The sequence below is a fragment of the Vombatus ursinus genome, unplaced genomic scaffold (assembly GCF_900497805.2).
Source record: "Vombatus ursinus unplaced genomic scaffold, bare-nosed wombat genome assembly UNPS02014802.1, whole genome shotgun sequence".
NCBI lineage: Eukaryota > Metazoa > Chordata > Mammalia > Diprotodontia > Vombatidae > Vombatus > Vombatus ursinus.
In genome coordinates, this window is record NW_020954580.1 from 28,721,157 (window position 1) to 28,741,595 (window position 20,439).

The 20,439-nt window shown below is 38.8% G+C and overlaps 1 protein-coding gene across 7 annotated transcripts in view; it reads left to right on the forward strand.

Moving 5' to 3' along the window:
• ENOX1 (ecto-NOX disulfide-thiol exchanger 1) overlaps positions 1 to 20,439 on the forward strand; it is a 548,229-nt gene that overhangs the window by 404,111 nt on the left and 123,679 nt on the right. For 6 of the 7 annotated variants that reach the window (XM_027873687.1, XM_027873693.1, XM_027873689.1 and 3 more), the window contains 2 exons: positions 9,607 to 9,713; positions 13,478 to 13,595. The exons of the other annotated variant lie outside the window; for it this stretch is intronic. In XM_027873687.1, the coding sequence (XP_027729488.1) occupies positions 9,607 to 9,713; positions 13,478 to 13,595 (225 nt within the window). The remainder of the gene's footprint in view (positions 1 to 9,606; positions 9,714 to 13,477; positions 13,596 to 20,439) is intronic. 7 annotated transcript variants of the gene reach the window in all.

Genomic DNA, 20,439 nt, shown 5'->3' on the forward strand with positions numbered 1-20,439 from the left:
CCTCGCCTCCTCGCACCCATGAAGCTATTGCACTAGAAGCCCTTCCCAGATCTGTGATGTCTTGATCTCACATTACAACCCTTTGAAGTAGGTACTACAGGTGAATGACATACCAGAAGAAATTCAGAGTTTTAATTGACCTTTTCATGATCTCATAGCTAACAACTACTGTTGGTAGAAATGGAACACAGGCATCTCCTGATTCCAAAGGCCAAGTTATTCTGCTCCATTCTCCTGCCGAAAGTGGACTGAAGGAAATAGGCTCTAAGAAATACATTGGAACAATAGTGTCATTGCAGTCACATTAGAAAGAAAATGATGCATTCTTGATTCTTTGTGAAGCTCAAAAAGCAAGAAAAATCCTCACATTCGAGATAAAAGAGAACTTAAGGGAGAATACCATTTTGAAAAAAGGATGACCATGAATGAGGCAGAGTGTTTCAAGATTTCTAGGTTTGAAGGTAATAGGGCAACATAGGGAGATGTTAATCATAGAACCATTAACCTGGAAGAGATGGTGAAGAAGTCTGGTCCAGCCTCCTTTAGCCCTATCACCCACCCTGCTTCATTTTAGGAAGAAAGAAAAGTAGAGGTGGTCCCTTCCCCATGATCACACAGTCAATGGCAAAGCTCTCTAAAACCCTTGAAGAGCCAAAATCTCTGGAGACAGAACAGGACTGTCCCAGAACAGTCAGTGAGACCCTTAGGGCATGACATCTATGCCCTTTATTATTGCACTAATCATATTATCCCTTTTATCTTACTTATTTGTGTCACTTCTATTAGATTTTAAATTCCTTGAAGGCATGGATTGTTTCATTTTTTTTTTATCTTTTTATTCCTGGTGCCCAGAATAATGGTCTGGACATTTTTTTAGTTGGGGGTGGTGGAGGGGAGTAGAGGGAGAAAAGGGATAGAGATCTAGAATGTAATTTCATTAGTGTAAGAAACTGGACTAAGGTTTTTATGTATATGTGTGTATCTTCATATGTATTTATATATACCTATATATTCATATGTGTATGTGTGCATATTTACACACATACATATATGAATACATAGACACATCTGCATATATTTGCACACATGCGTGCATGTACACACGATACATGTGAATACCTACACGTGTGCGTTTGTGTGCCCACGTGGTGCATGTAACACGATGTGCATATGTGCACACTATGAACACATCTGTACCTTTATTCAAATATGTGTGTATATATGTTATGAATATACACACTCACACACACATATTAGGAGATAACCCTAATGAAAGAACTCCTGATATCAGGACAAACTTGGCAAAGACTCTGTGGAACTTAACACTCTCCCCCTCATATTTTCCACTCTTGGACGTTGGGAGCATCAAATGTACGTGCCCTAGCAGCAGAGAAGGGATGGCCTTAGGGCTCTGGCCTCAGTATTCATTCTTTCTCCTCTACCCTTCCTACTCCCAGAGTGAGCCAAATATCCAACCTCCTCATGCCTGAATTATAGTATAAGACACTGCCAGCAACATCAGAAGTATATCTGACATTGGGCCATGTTTGGGCCTCGGGTTTAACAAGGTTGTAATAGATACAAATGTCACCAGACTCTTCTTTTTACCCTCTCAAGATAATGCCACAGTGCCTCTTGCCCTCCCAAGCTGACCTTGAAATTCTCATCTATCCATACATAATGCCAAAGTTTGACTACTTTAATTCCTTGTTTACCGGGCAGCCTGCCAGACTGATTGGCAGTCTCCGGTATTCTCAGAACCCAGGGCCAGACTGCACTTAAGTTTTGTCTGAGACTCTCTTTGCAGAGGCTTTCAGTAACATGATGTCAAACTGCTTAGACCCCTCCTCTTGACTTTCACACATTCTTCTGACTGTCCTCTGAGAGTGGAACCACTTACTCCTTTTCTTCATTTTAATTATTCCAAGAGGACTCCTTTGTATCCATCCTATCACTCCATCTAAAATCCTCTGCTCCCATGGCTGGCCTCTTTGTCCTTCTCTCTCCTTCCCTCAGCTATCTGACTTCAAAACAAAACAAAACAAAAAAATAATAACAACCACAACAAACACTAGAAAACCTCAGGTGGATTCTAATTTAGTTCATTTGTTTCTTGTGTCTGACAAGCTCTTAAGAGCTGTTCCTGGGGAATTCGGAAATTTTTATCTCTCAAAGAAAAATCCCTTCTGAACCCTGCAGGGTTGAGTCTCTAACTCTAAGCACTGATGGTATTAAAAACAAAAATGAAGGTACTTTGTTAAGACAGGCCTCCTGCTTGTAAAGATTTAATCCAGTTCTCCCGATATTTGGAGGGCTGAACGGATTAAGGATATTATCCACTGAATGGATTAAGTTATTTAGCTAAGGCTGGGGCCTAGAAGGTACTTGAGGGCATGGGAGAGGAGGAAAGCAAGGGTCTATAGAATGTGAGTCCCAGCTTTTTGCAAAGTTTGACCCCTTTGCCTTGCAGCTGGGCCTGTTACTCCAAATCCCAGTCTTTCAGGAACGCTTACTTCTCTGGGCATGAGTTTCTTCACCTGTAGAAGAAAAGGTTATATTAATTCATTGGTTAATAAATATTTATTAAACACCTACTATGTGCCAGGCATTGTGCTAGGTATTCTTAGATAACCTATAAGGGTCTTTCCAGTTCCAGATCCATGATCCTGTATACCTCCCACAATATCTCAAACCACAGATTGATTGGTCTGACCTAGTGGTGCCCAATCTCTGTTTACCTATTTGTGGTCTCTATGACCTTTTTGAGCCTGTTTCCTCATTTGGAAATCAAGAACATTGAACTAGACAATCTTTAAAGGTCCATCAAGCTCTAAATACTGACAAAAACATTGATGACCACCCAGATTTGTGCCCATAACAACGTGCCCCAGCATCCATTCTAAGGATACATTCTCCTTCTCTGGCTGTCGTATTGATATCGGGACATAACGGACACCTCAGAGGGTCGCTCTCAGAAGAGAACTTAACCAGGGGTCAGGTTTTATCAGTAGTAGATATTTTTAAAGGGGAGGGTGATTATGATTTCATTGCTATAGGGAATTTCCAGTTGTGCCTCTTAAAATCTGGAAGAATTTCCTTGGCATGTGAGAGGGGTCTGCTCGGGGTCACCCAGCCAGTATGTATCAGAGGTGGGAGGTGAACATGAATTTTCCTTACTCTGAACCCATCTCTTCTATCTCTGTACCACACTGCCTCTCAAATATCATTTACCCAGGTGAGGCAAGTCCTTCTACCAATGCAGGGTGGCATTCTTTCTACAACCTAAAGTTTTTGACAGATGCCTACTTGACCGTGGCCACATGGTTGATCCTCCACTCAGCTGTCAGAGTGATCTCCCCAAAGCATGGGTTTGCCCATGTCACCCCTCTCACCTCCAAGACCAAATATAAAATTTTCTGGTATTCAAAATCCTTCCTAAGCTGCCCTACCCACCCAGCCACACCTTTCTAGTTTTCTTAGAGTTTATACTCCACCCCCAATACTTGCAGTGACACTGGCCTCAGGGCTTTTCCATGAACATGACATTCCATTTCTCAGTTCCAGGCATTTTTTTCTGGCTCTTCCCCACACCTGTAACACTTTCCCTCCTGCTGGCTTCCCTAGTTTTCTTCAAGTACCAGCTAAAATCCTATCTGCTACAGAAAGCCATGGGCAGCTAGGTGGCACAGTGGATAAAGTGCTGGGCTTGGAGTCAGGAGGACCTAAGTTCAAATGCTGACTCAGACACTTACTAGCTGTAATCTTGAGCAAGCCACTTAACAAAGTTTGACTCAGTTTCCTCATGTGTAGAAGGAAATGGAGAAGGAAACTGGAGAAGGAAATGGCAAACCCTTCCAGTATCTTTGCCAAGAAAGCTCCCAAAAGAGGTCACAAAGAGTCAGACACAACTGAAAATGACTAAACTAAATTCCCTGTAATTCCAGTGCTTTCCCTCTCTTGATTATCTGCAATTTATCTCATCTGTATCTTGTTTGTTCGTAGTTGTTTGCATATTATCTCCTTCCACTAGATGGTGAATTTTTTTAGAGAGAATTCTTTTGGTTTTTTGCCTTTCTTCATATCCCCAGAGCTTGATACAGTACCTAGCATGTAGTAGGTGCTTGATAAATGATTATTTACTGACTCATGTAGTCAGTCAATAAATGAACACTTATTGACTGACAGGCACATCCAGTGTGCATCAGAGGTCTTCCCAGCTCCAGGACTGGCTCTCTAAGCCATCCTATGACTTGGGGCGAAGAAATAGAAAGAAATCTGGAACCTACGTAGAGAATGAACCCAGGAATAGGATTTGCTAACCCAGTGTTATAACTGAACTAACTAGCCATGCCTTTATATAAGCCATGAGTAAATATATACTTGTCTGGTCATTTTTGCCTTTTTTCACTTATAATAATTTAGGCTATTGGAAGCATGTAGTTAAATGATTTAGTTTTCCTTCCTATTTTCCCATTTTTTGTTACTTTGTCTCTCTCATTCCCATATATACACACAGATATAATATATATTCTACTATATATACATATTATATATATATTATATGAATATATATACTATAGTCCACTGTACTATGTTATGTCATATTTATGCATACAACACACACGTATACATATATTTGCATATGTGTATATACATTTCTAGGCTGGTGTGTATATATGCATGTATATATACACAAACAAGTGTGTGTGTGTGTGTGTGTGTGTGTGTGTGTAGTGGAAAGCACACTGGCTCTGAGTCAGAGGACCTGGTTTCTAATGCCTCTGATGCTTACTGCCTTACTGTGTGACCTTGGGTGAGTCACTTAACACTTAACCTCCCACAGTCTCAGTTCCCTCTTGTAAAATGAGGAGATTAATCCAGATAGCCTCTGATGTCCTTTCCAGCCTATGATGTATATATTTATGCATGGCATCCATTAAAGTCTGACTCTGGTGCCTCATGATGGTAGAGAGGTGACCTTGGGTTCTTAGAGTCAATGCCAATGGAATCTCAGCTATAGCAGAACCCACCAAAAATGGAAATGTTTTCAATATGGCCCCAGTGATAGACTAGGCGTCTGCCATCTGAAGACCAGTTTTGCTTATCTCAGAGAGTCTTCTCACCAGATGAAGAGGTCTTTTGGCCGTAGCAGCTAACAAACTTTCTACTGCGGCAGAGATGAGGCTGCTTGATATGTCAGTGGAGGCAGCTTTTATACTGACTATATCAAAAATAACAATGATAATAATAATAATAATACTTATAGAGGTCCTACCATGTGCCAGGCACTGTGCTAAGCTCTTTGCAGATCCATTCCATCATTTGATCCTCACATCAAGGTATTATCCCCATTTTATAATTGAGGAAACTGACCCAAACAGATGTTAAGTGACTTGCCCAGGGTCACATAGCTGGATTTGAATTCAAGTCTTCCTGACTCCAGGCCCAACAATCTATCCATTGAACCAAAAAGATCTTTTGAAATATAGACATAATATAGATATATGTGTGTTTTATATCTATGTAAACGTATATATATGTATTATATATATATACATATATGCATATACATATAAATTTACATTCTGACCTTTATTTCACTCACTTTAAACAATGGCATCTACAACATTCTTTCCTGAGGGCAGACTTTGACGAATTCTCAACACACTGATGTACAATCCCAATATAGTAATTGCCAATGGATTTTTGAGAGAATTCTCCACCTTTCCCCAGCCCATTTGTAGCAGCAGGTGGGTTATGATCAAGCCGGATGCTTTGGGATATTATCACATTTGAAGGTCTACTGAAACATGAGTATCTACCAGAGAAGTGCTTTGCTGTTGAAGTTACAATTAAACTACACTCATCTGAAAGACTCCATAGTGAACATTTTATCATGCAGAAAGAACTCTCGAATTTTAGCAGTAATTTTTTCCCATTATAGAATCCAATCATTTACACTGGATCTGTCTGACCTCTCTGTATAACAGTTAAATTGTGCTATATAAGCATTCCAAACAAAACATCTGGGAACATCTGCTTATGAAGACCAAATCAGAGACCATTGTTATCAGCCACAGTCCCATCCTTATTCTACAGAATTCCATGAGAGGAATATGATATTTTTGTGAAAGGATTTAATAATTTGGATGGATTAGTTTATCCATTTCCTGTATGGCTAGGAATGAAAAGTAAATGTATTTAACCTTAACACTAAGACAGAAAGCCTGGGGTGAAGTCCCACCTTTCTCACACATATGAACTTGACAAAGACTTACTTTCTCAGGGCCTCATTTTCCTCATCTATAAAATCAGTTATTCAGTCAGTAAGCATCTATTAAATACCTACTATGTGCAAGTTGTTGTTGTTATTGTTGTTGAGTTCCTCAGTCATGTCTGACTTTTCATGACCCTGTGGACCATAGCATACCAGTACCGTCCTTGGGGTTTTCTTGGCAAAGATACTGGGATGGTTTGCCATGTCCTTCTTCAGCTCATTTTACAGATGAGGAAACTGAGGCAAACAGAGTCAAGTGACATGCCCAGGGTGATGCAGCTAGTAAGTGTCTGAGGCCAGATTTGAACTCAGGTCTTCCTGATTCTAGGCCTGGCACTTCTTCCCCTGTACCACCTACATATCCATAGTAGGTCCTTAATAAATGTTTACTAACTGACTGTCAGGACTCTTGGTAGCAGCTGTTGCTTTCCTGTCCACACAACTCCATCGCCTTTCTTCCTGATTGCAATAACAATATTTCCCTTTCTGTGACCCTTCTATTATCCACTCTCTGCCATAAAATAGAAGGGTAACCCAACATCTCTAAGTGTGCATGGATCTTTTAAAATCCTTCCACCATTATGTTATTTTTGAAAACTCAAATCAGCTTGGGAGGATATCCCTAGGAATTCTTGAGTTTTGTTGGCAAGACAGCACCTTAGTTCTGTCTACTCCCTAAGACTAGTCATCATTTAACAACGCATAGGGGAGATGGGGTGTAACACAGCTCCTCCAGGGTGAAATCTATGCCAAGTCTATGCTTTTTAGACCCTTTGCACGGCTACGTTGACAGGACACTATTCCTTTACAATGTGTATTTATCCCTCCCTAAATCATAAACATCTGTGGTTTTGAAAACATAGGACCAGTCACTTTTTAAAAATCACATTTAACATCTGTCTGCAAAGCAAAGCTATGACCTCCATGAAACCTAATTTTATCTAAACTTTATATCTTCTTTAGCACACAGCTCTATATACACGAGGTGCTAAATAAATGTGTCTTGAATGGAATGGAATTTTAGAGTTAGAGAGTAATTGAGACCACCTAATTTTATAAAATGAGGTAAAGTAAGGCTGAGATAAAATGATTTTCCAGAGGTCACATAACTAACTGGTAAGTGGCCAAACCAGAACTCAAACCCAGGGCTAAGCTAGGTCTCTTTCCACCCTACCTTTAGACTGTGAGTTCCTTGAGGGCATGAATTGTTTGTTTTTGTTTTTGTTTGTTTTTTTTTGATTTTGTTATTATTGTTGTTATTGTTATTTGCCTTTCTTTGTATCTCCAGAGCTTAGCTTAGTTCCTGGAACATAGTAAATGCTTGTTGAATGACTGACTCACATACCAAATACTGTGTTCTTTAGCAGCTGTAAAATGTATATTCAGCATGGCCCAAATACACCACCCAGGAAGGGAAGAGCCCAAACATAGGAATGAACATGACCCAGGACAGAATCAAAATTGCATATAAGTCACTAGTCCTTCCTTCCACGAGGCATTTCCCTCCACACCTACCTACAGAATTCTGTTTCCTTCTTGGTGAGGGAAGCTTTCATTGGTCACAGAAGACTGCACTTAAAGCAATCTGCCACGACTGCCGTGGCATACGTGCCTGCAGTCGGGTGTAGTGAGAGGGAGAGAGGCAAAAGAGGGGTCATGTCTAGCACCATAGGGGGCCCTGAGGGAAACATAGACCTGAATTGATGACAAATTGTCCCATTAAAATTGAGTTAAGTTAATGCATCACTTGACATGATGATAAGATTTGATAAATGAGAAGATTGGGCGTTGAGATTCTTTTACATAGAGGCAGGAAAAAAAACCCACAGTAAATATGAAAGCTTCTATAAGAATAATCTCAATATTCTGAAATAATAGTTGAATGAAGGAACAAGTTAAAAATTGTGTCGTATGAATGACATCCCCCCCATTTTCCATCCCATTCTACCTAATGTTTATTTGAACATTTTATATGTTTTCTCTCTCTTTTTTAAATTTGTGGAATTTTGTTGTGATCATTATTTCTTCTGGTCCCTCCTTTGAGGATTATTGTATCATTGTAGACATTCTTGGCACATGACATTTTGCCAGAATGTCAGAAATCTTGTTAACATCTTGTCTTTTTACAAATGTATTCTTTTACTTATTTTTTGAATAGAGCCTTTGAAATTACCTAGTAAAGATTTATGGTAGGTTTTAACTCCAACAGGAAGATAATAAGCTATGTCTTCACAATTAATCATTAAAAAGTTCAGATGTGCACCTCGATTCAGGGACCACACGAATCCTTTTAATTTTTAATTCAAATGGTTAATTCTGTGTCCCTTTAATTCTTAAAAAAAAAAAATCTTCAGTTTCTCTTTGCTGATAAAAACCAATAGTTTTTAAAACATGCATTTGGCTGGCCCTAATCCCTAGCACATAATACTAATGGCTCAGTCTTCTCTCTGGATAGTGTAGTTAACAGATACTCGATATTTATCTTTCCAATTGCACCATGCCTGGAAGCCACACAGGTGCTAAATGAAGTCAAGGAGACAAAGTTAGAACTTAAAGTGGTTTGGGAGCCAGAGGGAGGGGAGCTTTATGAAAGTGATAATGGAATAATAGCCAATGGTATATAGCCCTGATGAACTATGGAGGGCTCAGAAGGTATGTAAATGAAATCTGCATGCCAATGCGATGAGTTGGGTGAGCCAGCTGGGGAACCTTGAAGAAGAGGTATTGGCTCTAATTTTTTCAATAGGATCTTTGGGTTGGATGCATTTGAGAGCACCACGATGGGGCATCAATAGAGAACTGGGGAGTAAAAAAGGAAATTGTGAATGAGAAAGGAGGTGCTTAAAAACTAATTAGCCCAACTAAATCCACCTAAGTTATGACTCTTTCAGAATTATGCCATTGGCACCCTGAGGTCATGGCATCTAGGAATTCAGAGATGTCTGCCTTCTCATTCAGCAGCTCCTCTCCCTTTCTCAACTTCCAGCTCCCACCCTAGACATTACAAATCTCGAAGTGAGGACAGATGGATGGATAGATAAGGCATTCACATCTTAAAATGATAGCTAAAGGTACTTAGAAGTAGCTGCCCATGAAGTGTTCAGGTCACATTTAAAATTGGTGTAGACTAAAGTTATGGAGACAAACTTGAAGGGAGACATCCCCAACCTTGATAAAATGTAAGTACAAAAGACACGTGATTGGATGGCTATGGATGATGTTGTCTCAATAATGACATCATCCATAGACTCCTAGTGTCTTTGCTTTGCTTCACTATAGTGATCACAACATAAATTACTTGTCTTGTTTGACTTCCTTGTTCACCAAAGTTGAGCAGATTGTGGCCGTTTTCAACGCTTCTGCCAGACAAAAAGCTTGGGACCATTTCTCGAAAGCTCAGCGCAAGAACATAGACATTTGGCGAAAGCATTCTGAGGTTGGTGATTTTATTATTCTGTTTTAACCACCATCACACAGCTGGATTGGCCCAGAATAGTGTGGCTGCAGCCAGGCTGTGACCTTCTGCATCTACCCCTTGCTAGTTACAGCGGGCAAGGCAATTCACTCATCATTGTGCAATCTCATCATCTGCTCCAAAGCCAGCAAAGATATGTTCCATATCCAGAAAAACGGCTGAATTAGCACTTGGAGAACAGAGTGATTTTCTTCTATGAAAAAGAAATGTTATTATAGTTTTTGACCTTTCTGCTAGTAATTAGTTTGGAAATCAAGCAAGAACCTCTGTTCACCAAAGTATTTTAAATTAAGATATAAGTTTTCATATTTGCACCGTGTGTGGACATTTTTGTTTGTTTTTTTGGTCATTTTAAGTGCTCTCTCTAGTGATGGAGGTTTATGATTTTGTCAGAGCCCAAAGATGGCAAGTATGTCTTTCCATCTACATCTTCTTTACTTATTAGTCACTTCTGTTAAACACACATATCTCTGGGAGAAATCCAAAGGGACTGACCAGGCTAAAAGAATCCGCCCCCCTCACTTATCCCTTACGCCCCCTACAAGCACCTATGCTTGTGGGAGTATTTTAAACACCAGGGGAAAGAGATGGAAGCCCTGAGATACCACCTCTATCACCTGAGCAGCAGCACATGTGTTTCTAGTCATTGGTCTTTCAGTTTCCATGTTTAATTCAGCCATGTAGTAGTGTACACTATGAGCCTGTACTTTAAAAAAAAAAAAGTAAGTACACTGTTTGTCTTTGTTTCTTTCTTTTATCTTAACAAGAAAAACAAAATTCATCCAGATGCTTCTCCATTCCTAGCACAGCATGTTAATATTACGGTTCTCAAAATGATTTTTCCCCGTTTCAAAATCAAAACTTTTAGAAGGTAAGGTGTACTTATTTAATGATTTTGGAGCACAATTTTTTTTAAAGTGTAGTTTGAGAAACAACAGAGTGCTATGATATAAATTATTTGGGTAGCATTTTAAGTGCCCATTAACTAATGCTAAATTACAGTTGAATACCAATGGCACTAGATGTAACATCCACATGAATACCAAATGAATTCTTTATTATCACTGTTATTATGGGGAATACCAAATGACTTCACCATAATGGGACACTTAAAATGCTACTGCAGTTTATTGTTAAGAAGGACTTTTTTTTTCTTTTCTTTCTTTTTTTTTTTTTACTTCACAAATACTTTAGAAGGTGGTGGCTGACAAAACTGTGTTCCTCTGTATTGGATTATGGGGAGGATGAAGATGGGATTTCCTCTTTGATCTTCCAGAAACTAGAGAAATATAGGAGATTCTCCTGAATAGACATCTTGAATTCAGACCTCACACACTGCTTTTCAGGAGGGGCCCAGTAGCCACGTATGGTAAAATAAACAGATGCAGGATTATAAAAGATCAAATGGGAATCCATAGAAATATTTTTTGGACTTAAAAGTAACTAGATTATTTCCCTTCCTCTAGAAACAGAACAAGATTTTTTTTTAAATGGAAGAGCAAGGAGGTGCTGAATGACCCCCTTTTTCAACTCCTGTCACTAGCTTGAGAATGTCAGCTAGAAACAGATGTTGTCTTACGTCTTTTTTTTTTCTGATTGTTCCCTGTGTGCTGATTTGTTTAAGTGCACTTTTCCTTCCTTCCTCTCCCCTTATGCCCCCTCTGAACCCCAACCTCCAACAAAACCCTGATGGCTCCAGAGGGGAGGGCACAAAGACCTATGGCTGTCTTAGGAAATTGGCTGAGTTTTAAAGAAAGGTAGAAAAATTGCCTATTGAATGCTCTTCAGCCCTGGATCATGCCCATGTCCCATCTTTTAAAGCGCCTTTGTGATATCCCAACCCTTCCCACCCACTCCCATTTGCTGTACGTTATGAAACAGAATTAGAAATTACCTTTGATTTTTTTTCCCTGCGTGCCATTTAATTGATTAAATACCAGTTTGCAACTTACATTGTGTATAATTTCTCAGTTGCGTACGAGCTTGATAATTGGCTTGATTTTTCAGCCTCTCCATGTACAGCATCTGTTAATTATCTGCAACACCTTTACAGACTTATTAGAATGTACTAGTGATTTACTGCTGAACCGGAGGCACCCTGTGGAAACACCCTCAGGTTTTTTTGTGGGTTTTTTTTTTCCATTTCTTATTCCCTCTCCACCTCCCACAGCAACAGCAACAGCTACTGTATGACTCTTTATCATTAATTGTGGGGAATAAACAACTGGCCCTTTCTGTGCCATTTATTCTTTCCACCTGACTTTTCCTTGTTTCAAATATTTTTAAGCTACCTTTTTGGGAATTGGGCCCTTTGTCAATAGAAAAATTAGCTGTCTGCCACTTATAAAGCACCAGCCTAATCATGGTGTAACATCCCTTGTTCAACACCTGGCAGCAAGATTTAGGGCAGAATAGGCCTTTCTCTGTCTCATTGAATGATATGCTTCAAAAGGAAGTAATTTCAAATAGGAAGGATTCAGAGAAACATGGGAAGACTTACAGAAAGTTAGGGAGAGAAAGGAACAGTATACAAAACTGTGCTCAGATAATCATGATCCATGATCATGCCATATGATCAGAGTGAAAGAACAGGCCCCCTCCTCTCTGTTAACAATCAATAGTGTTTTTAGGAATGGACTTTAGAGGAAGGTTTGTTTGGGTGTTTCTTCAGAGGTGTCTGTTGTGTCAAAACAAAGGTTATCAATACTATTACAAAATTAATGAAGGAGGGAGAGGGAGAAAGAGGAAGCGGAAGAGAGAGAGCAAGATGTGTTAAGAGCTTAGGTGCAAATATACAAAAAAAAAACCCCAAAAACCCAAAACCCAAACCCATATGGTGAAATTAGGAGGGGAGAAAAAAAGGAGACATCACCTACCCTCCTGTCTCTCCTTGAAAGAAAACAAAAGAATAGGGCTTTGTGCAGGTCCTGAATGGATATTCAATCTTATGGGGTCCTCCCTTTCTGAATGTGCCCTTCTTATTCCCTCAGACATTGGATATTTCAAGAGGATACACTTAGCCCTAAGAATTTCCTTAGAACCAGATTACTGTATTGCCAAATTTTTGAGTACCCTTTTTTTTTCATAGGTCCAGGACAGAGACAGGAGAATGAGAGAACATCAGAGTAACCCAATGCCCATTTTTTAGAATAGCCCTGGGCTCTTTTGTAGCAGAATTTTGTTTTACAAAGCTGTTATTATTATTAAAAACCATACAACTACTTAAAACTCAATAAGAGCATACTGGAAGTAGTGGATCCTTAATGAATTCTGACAATATTTTGTGAACTATAAAAACTTGTCAGATTGGTATGGTCCTTTTTTCTTCATATGTAAATTGGGCAGAACACCTATAAAAAAGATAACATAGGGAGTGAATGCAAGAAAAAAAAAATAACATCTTGATTTAAAATAGTATTTCTGTTTAACACCCATTAATATATTGCCCTGAAAAGTCAGCAGTGATAATCACTAAAGGAGGACATATATGTTCTCTTTGTCTCTATTTCATATTTTAAAATTTAACATCATAATAGTCCCAGGGAAGGAAAACACTATAGAACTTCCTTCTAGATGAGGAAAAGTAGGAGGAGGCAATTTCTGTTTCTATATTGATGTAGATTTGTTACTTTAAGACAACCAGGGTACAGCAGAAGGATTGTTGAGAGAATGGGTGTTGTCTCATTTTCTTTCATTCTAAAAAGCTGCTCTTTTTTTGTTTCTAGGAGCTCCGAAATGCTCACAGTGAACAACTCATGGGGATCCGGCGTGAGGAGGAGATGGAAATGTCTGATGATGAGAGTACTGACACCCCTAATAAAAAAATGAGAGTAGATGAATCAGGTAATGCTGACATCCTGTATTGGGAGAAGGCAGAGAGAGTGTTCTGAATCTTAGATGGATGAGAAGTAACAGAAAGTGGTCAGAGAACACCAGGGAAGAGATTCTATTGGAAGTATACTTATATTTTATCTGTCAGTGGCCCTGCCTTTTGTCTGCTGAACTTCAGCCTCTTTTGAAAGAACATATTGATTTGAAAGGTCTTGTCTCTCTCTCTCTCTCTCTCTCTCTCTCTCTCTCTCTCTCTCCCCCCTCCCCCTTTCCCTTTTTTTCTTTCTCTTACTCCCTCTCTCTCTTTCTCTCCCCCCATATCTAGAACCATGATAGTTTTCTTTCTTTTTTTTTTTCAGGAGGATTGTCCTTTTTTTGTAAAATTATATTCCATGGAATGGCAGCTATAGCTTTCACTGAAAGATAGATAGATTTTATTCTCATTTAAGGGATTTTCCCACCATGGTAATTTTTTTTTTAACTACCAAAGAAATATTTAAGCATCTGTTCTAACTCCCTGGAATTCAGAGTATTTGCTACAGAATTAAGATTATCAAGATATTATAATAATTATAATTATGTATTATAATAAATAATTAAGATCTATTAAGATCAGACAAAAAGCTCTGGATTCAGAGTTAGAGGACCTGAGTTCAAATATCAGCTGAGCTACTTACTATCTGTGTGATCCTGGGCAAGGAGCAACCTCCCTTTAGGCCTCAGTTTCCCCATTTGTAAAATTAAGAGGTTGGACTGAATAACCTCTAACATTACTTCCAGGTCTAAATCGATAATCCTATTAACCTGTTCCATGTATCTATCTAATCTGTAGTCAAAGGGTTGTCTTTCTACATATCAAGCAAGATGATTAGGTCTATTTCTTGTGTTTAATAGAGTGAAGGAGCTTATGTAGAGACTTGATTGGGTCAAAAAATAAAGATACATGTTTGCCTAATCTAAGATGCTGGCTTGAAAGCCTCTCTGGTTTTCTTTTCCCAGACAGGGGGATTTGAAATCAGATACAATAAGAGAGCTGCTTACTAAAACAGAAAGGGAGCCCTTTAGGAAGGTTTCTGGCTAGAGAAGAAATGGGGTGTTATGCAGTTATGGAAAATGAAAACTGAGAGGATAGAATCTGTTTGACCTCACTATTTACCAGATAACACAACACAGACCTGCCTTGAATTCTGTAACTAAAAGATGGCAAGAGAGCCAGGCAGAGAAGGACAGTGATATATGACTAAAAATAGGTTGTTATAGCTGCCATAAACAAAAGGATTCCAGGAAGAGGGTCAGTCTGTGGTTAATTCCTTGCCCCATAAAGCATCCAGGTTTACCAGAGCCACAGTACAGAATGCCAGAGCCCCTGATATTGATCAAAAGTAAAGCTTCTGGTACATACATATAACTAGGAGGGATTTTAATTTCTTTTGATAATTCCCTTTCATCTTTAAATCAAATTCATTAAGTACTTTCATGCACTTAGTCTTAGGGGTGGGCATCATAGAAGTCCTTTCTGATACCATGTTCTCGCTATCTGGTAAATTTTTTTTTTTTAACTTTATGTGTCAATGTTTCCCTCTTGTTTTGGCTTTGGTATTAGACTTTTTAGGGATGGTCATCTTTTGGTTTATTATATGTTTTAGATTGTTTCTCTTCTAAGAAAATCACTATCTTCATGTCTCAGTCTTGTTAACTGTTAGATACCATATTTTAAAAGTCTAGATTCAAGTGAGAAAAGTTGAAAGAATATTGGTTTTGGAGGCAAAGGACCTTAGTTTGAGAATGAATTCTTCTGTAATATTTATTTACCTCAAACATCTGTGTCATACACTCTGATTTCTAACTACTCTTCAGCTGTGAGATCCTTACAATATTTTCTTTACCTAACTCTCCTAGTCTGTTTCATTGGCTTAGCTGTAGATATCTAATCCAAACATGGATTTTGGGTTGGAAGAGTTATAAGGCCCCTTCTGGCTTTGAATACCTTGATTGGTCCTAGTTCTGTAAGAGCTACTTCAGGCAAATAAGGCAAATTCTTTTTTCCCCCAATGAAGGTTGTATTAATGTGCTTATATACATGAGACAAGGTAAAATAAAGCTACAGTTCTTAACCTAACTCTTTATAGGGCAGACCTAGAAGGAGTACAGGAGAAGTTCTCGTTTGAACATGTAAGTTTTTTGTTTTGGAGGTTTTTTTGTGACATTTCTCTTAAGTAGCATGTCAATTTTCCAGGTAAGAAATCTGTCTAATTTTGCAGCCTGCTTAGGACATGACCAGAATAACAACAACTCTGAATAGCTTAGTCTCTGCTTCTGGAAAATATCACTGAGCATGGTATTGGTGCCCAACAGATGTTACTTAGTAATCCAGATCCAGACCCCATTTCATTTATTCAAGGCAAAGTAGATCCTCCTGAGGCCTTATCTTTTAATACGATCCACTCAATTCTTCTTGTCTCTAAGTAACTCAGAAGCATAGACACAGATGCAAAGGACATTTTGATAGTAACCAGGGAGTTTCTCCATAAATCTGAAAAGCCAAGCAGGACTCCTTTTTTTATTCTCAATTCATCTGCCAAGAACATGAAGGAGAATATAGATTTTTAGTTGATCTGTATGTGTCCAATTCTTCTATCAACAAGTACTTACCATGGCCCATTGAAAAGGTTATCATTTGATTTGTATTTCTTATATACCAAGAGATGGAATAGATTGGGAAAATCAGTATAGTAGTTTAGAAGGAGAAAGAAAAAACAGGCTGTTAGCTAACTAGAATATTCCCTAATATTGATGAAATGGTATATTTAGAATTATCATAAGCTCTCTGTTGCTCAGTTTACCCATTTCTAAAATGGACATCAAAATATCTCCCCCATCCTCACTTCATAGCAATGATGTGGGGACAAGGTAGATAAGATTCATGAAGACTTTGCCATCCAGATGACCAAAATAAGGCTCTATGCCCAAGAAGTATGGCATTCAGAATCTACCTGGAATTTTAAAGGATTTGGTTTCTGGAATCCTGAGCCCTGGGACCCTTCAATAGCTCAAAGTCCCCACTTTCCCTGGCTCTCTTCTTATACTTCAGCTCAGTCTACGGCCTGCTGTCATTCCCTATTTCTCACTAATACCTTGTCCGGTGACTCTGGACAAGAGGCTTCCAGGCCTGAAGCTGCTTTGTCATTTTTAGCTTTATGTGCTCTGGAGCACAGGCTGACACGAATTCCTGCCTGGTCTTTTGACCAAGTAGCAGACAAATGCTTGGTAACTAGAGTATGCAGCAAGGGACTAAAGGCTCATTGCCTAAGGGGTACACATCTCCTGGTGGTAGCTCATTAGGCTATCTATCACTCATTTTTAGATACAGGATTTACATCTGTCACTCATAAACTAGCTGCCTTCTCCTAGTGTGCTGCTGTCTTTTATTGACGTTAGGAAATGCCAAATCTCCAAATCCATGTGAAACTTTATGCCCATGAAAGAATCCCTGACCCATCACTTTCATTTGCCTCCTACCCCGAAAGACTGTGTCATGGAGTCAGTCAGGTATTAGCAGATCTATTCTTAGAGAGCCAAGAGGGATATTGTTAAGTAGTCAGCCCAAGCTGAAGAAGGAACTCATGAGATGAGTGAGTGTGTCTCATCATAGAAAGATACTATTTTTGATTTCACCATCTTTGACTGGAAGGTGTTTTGTTTATTAATCTCTCCCAGCTTAGTCATAAACCTTTATTAAAGCTTGGGTCTGGCCTATATGTTTTTCATAAGGGTTTTTGGACCATTGACGAATAAAGGAATGACAGGGGTTGTTTTTTTTCCTACTATTTCTGAATAATGCCCTTCTTCCACACCATTAATTTTGGATGAAGTCAGTGAGCCTTGACCCATCACATATGAAAAAGTATATTTACTTTGTATTTTTTGCCTGGATCTCTGATTTCATTGAGATAAAGGAGCTTCTTGAGAGCAGGGACTATTTTTTGCCTTTTTTTTTTTAATATCTCTAGCACTTAGCACAATGCCTAACACATAGTAGGTGCTTAATAAGTAGTTTTGATTGATAGAAAGCTGCTTGGAGCACTGAGAGGTTAAGTGATTTGCCCAGGGTCATGTAGCTAATGCCTTTCAGAAGAGCTAACTGACTGTGGGTTCAGCTCATTATCCCCTATACCACTAGAGGTACCACTAGAGGTACCTCTAACGGCACATGGTACTTACTTATAAATTGAGGATTTAACAAAATCACTCAAAATCACAGTATCAGTTACATCTTACATTTGGATCACATTATTGATATATTCTGATATAATTACAATTCTTTAACTACCCTACTGGCCTTAGGTATTTTGTTTTAAATGGAGAAAGGAGAAAAGAGAGAGAGAAAAAAAGAGAAAAAAAAGAAATGTGTTCATTACACCATTTGGAGCTTGACAGGAAAATGGAGGCAACTGAGGTAAAACTGAGTGGACAAGAAAAAAAAAGTTGGAAACCAGCTTGGTTAATAAATTTAAAGCTCTAAGTGTAGTTATTGAAGCATCCATTCAAGAAGATACTGTCCTGATCAGAGGCATGGAAAAGAGAGAGGAACTTTTACAAAATTGAAATTTATAGATGCTTGGTCTACGGCCTGCTGGAAACAAGTCAAGGCCCAGAAGTCAGGGTCTTAAAGATCCATTCTTAAATAAAAACTGCATTCTGCTTTTCATAAGACACTGTATATATAGTAGGATATAGTTTAAACACACACACACACACACACACACACACACACACACACTTCCATGATACCCACAAATGTGCACATGATTCACCTAATCCTTAAAAAACAAACAAACAAACAAAAACCCTTCATTTAACCCTCAACCTATAATACTATATCTCTCTTACCTTTCACAACTAGGTTTAAGAAAGTTATTTTCACTCATCGTCTCTACTTTCTCCCCTATTTATTTTCCTAACCTGTTCTGGTTTATTAACCTCACCACTTAATTGAAACTGCTCCCTCCAAATTTCAGTGATCTCTTAGTTGCTAAATCTGTTGACCTTTTCTCAGTCTTCATCTGTCTTGACGTCTCTAAAGCCTTTGACCCTGTTGTCTGTCCTCACTTCCTGATTCTCTCCTCTCTAGGTTTTTGAGGCACTTCTTTCTCTCTTCTTACCTGTCTGGTTGATTTTTTGGAATCTCCTTTGCTGGATGGTTAATGTTATATCCCACATTCTAACCATCGACATCCCTCGAGGCTTTGTCCTGGGCCATTTTCTCTCTCTCCTTTCTACCCCTCTCTGTCTCTCTACATGCATAGATATATACACATACATATATATGTGTGCACATATACACAGACACGTACATATCCTTTCTCAGTGACCTCATTATCTCTCATACATTCAAGAATACACAGATAACTCTCAGATTCATATATCTAGCTTTTATGTATCTTCTGAGCTCCAATCTTGCCATCATCAAGTACCTATTATACATTTCTAACTGGATGTCCAACACGTCCAAAATAGAATTTACTTTTCTCTCACCAAAATCTTTTCCTATTCTGAAATTCCATACCTTTGACCACCATTCTTCTGATTCACCTAGGTTTCTGACCTCGGAGTGACCCTTGACTCTTCACTTTCTTTTACCCTTTATGTCCAATCAGTCACCAAGTTTTAATTTTACCACCGCATCTCACTGAGATCCATCAACTTTTCTCCAGCACCATAAGTACCCTCATTCAGACCCTCATCCCCTCTAACCTGAATTATTTTAGCAGGCTTCTAAGAAGATCTTCTTGTTGTTGTTTCATTGTTTCAATCTTGACCAACTCTTCATGACCCCATTTGGGGTTTGCTTGGCAAAGATACTGGAGGCATTTGCCATTTCCTTCTCCAAGCATCCTAATAGTTCTCTTTAACCCCAGTCTCTCCCCTCTGCAATCCATTTTTCTACACAGTTGTCATGTTGGTATTTCTAAAATATAGTCCTGACCGAGCTAGTCCTCTTCTTAAGAAGCTCCAATGATTTCCTTTTCCATCTAGGATATAACCCTTCACAACCTGGTCCCCTTCTACTGTTCCAGTCACTGACACATATTCTGAAATCCAGTGACGTTGGCCTCCTTGCTATTTCTCGCACAAGACACTCCATCTCCAGACTCTAGACATTTTCTCTGGTAGTCCCACATACCTGGAATGCTATCCCTCCTCCTCTTCACCTCCTGGCTTCCCTGGATTCCTTTAAGGCCCACCTAAAATCCACCTTCTATGAGAAGTCTTTCATGATTCTCCTTAATGTGGGGGTCTTCCTTCTGTTATCTCTAATTTATCCTTTATCTATCTAGTTTGTACGTGGTTGTTTTCATGTTGTCTCTAGATTTCCTTTTGCCCTTTTCATGTGTGACCCATGCTTGCTTAACATAATGCCTGACATATAGCCGGCACTTAATAAATGCTTACTAATTGACTGCATACACAAAATTCCTTCTATTTCCATGCCTTTGCATAGGCTATCCCTATGCCTAGAGTGTTTTCCTAGCTCACCTCTACCTCTTTAAATCTATAGCTGCTTTCAAAACCAAAGCATCACCTCCTACACATAGCAGTCCCTGATGCCCCCTGTTATAGTTGTCATCCACTCAAAATGCTTTCTATTTATTTTGTATTTAATTATCTGGGTGCTTTTTAGTTCTCCTTAATAGAATGTAAGCTTCTATAGGGGTTTGCCTTTGAATCCTTAGAGCCTAGTACAGTGCCTAATATATAATAGGTGCTTAATATATGTTTGTTGAATAAAAGAATGTAATCTCTCTGCTCTCTATGAAATATCTCTTTCTTTGGAGTGTTTAGTTTCTGATCAAAT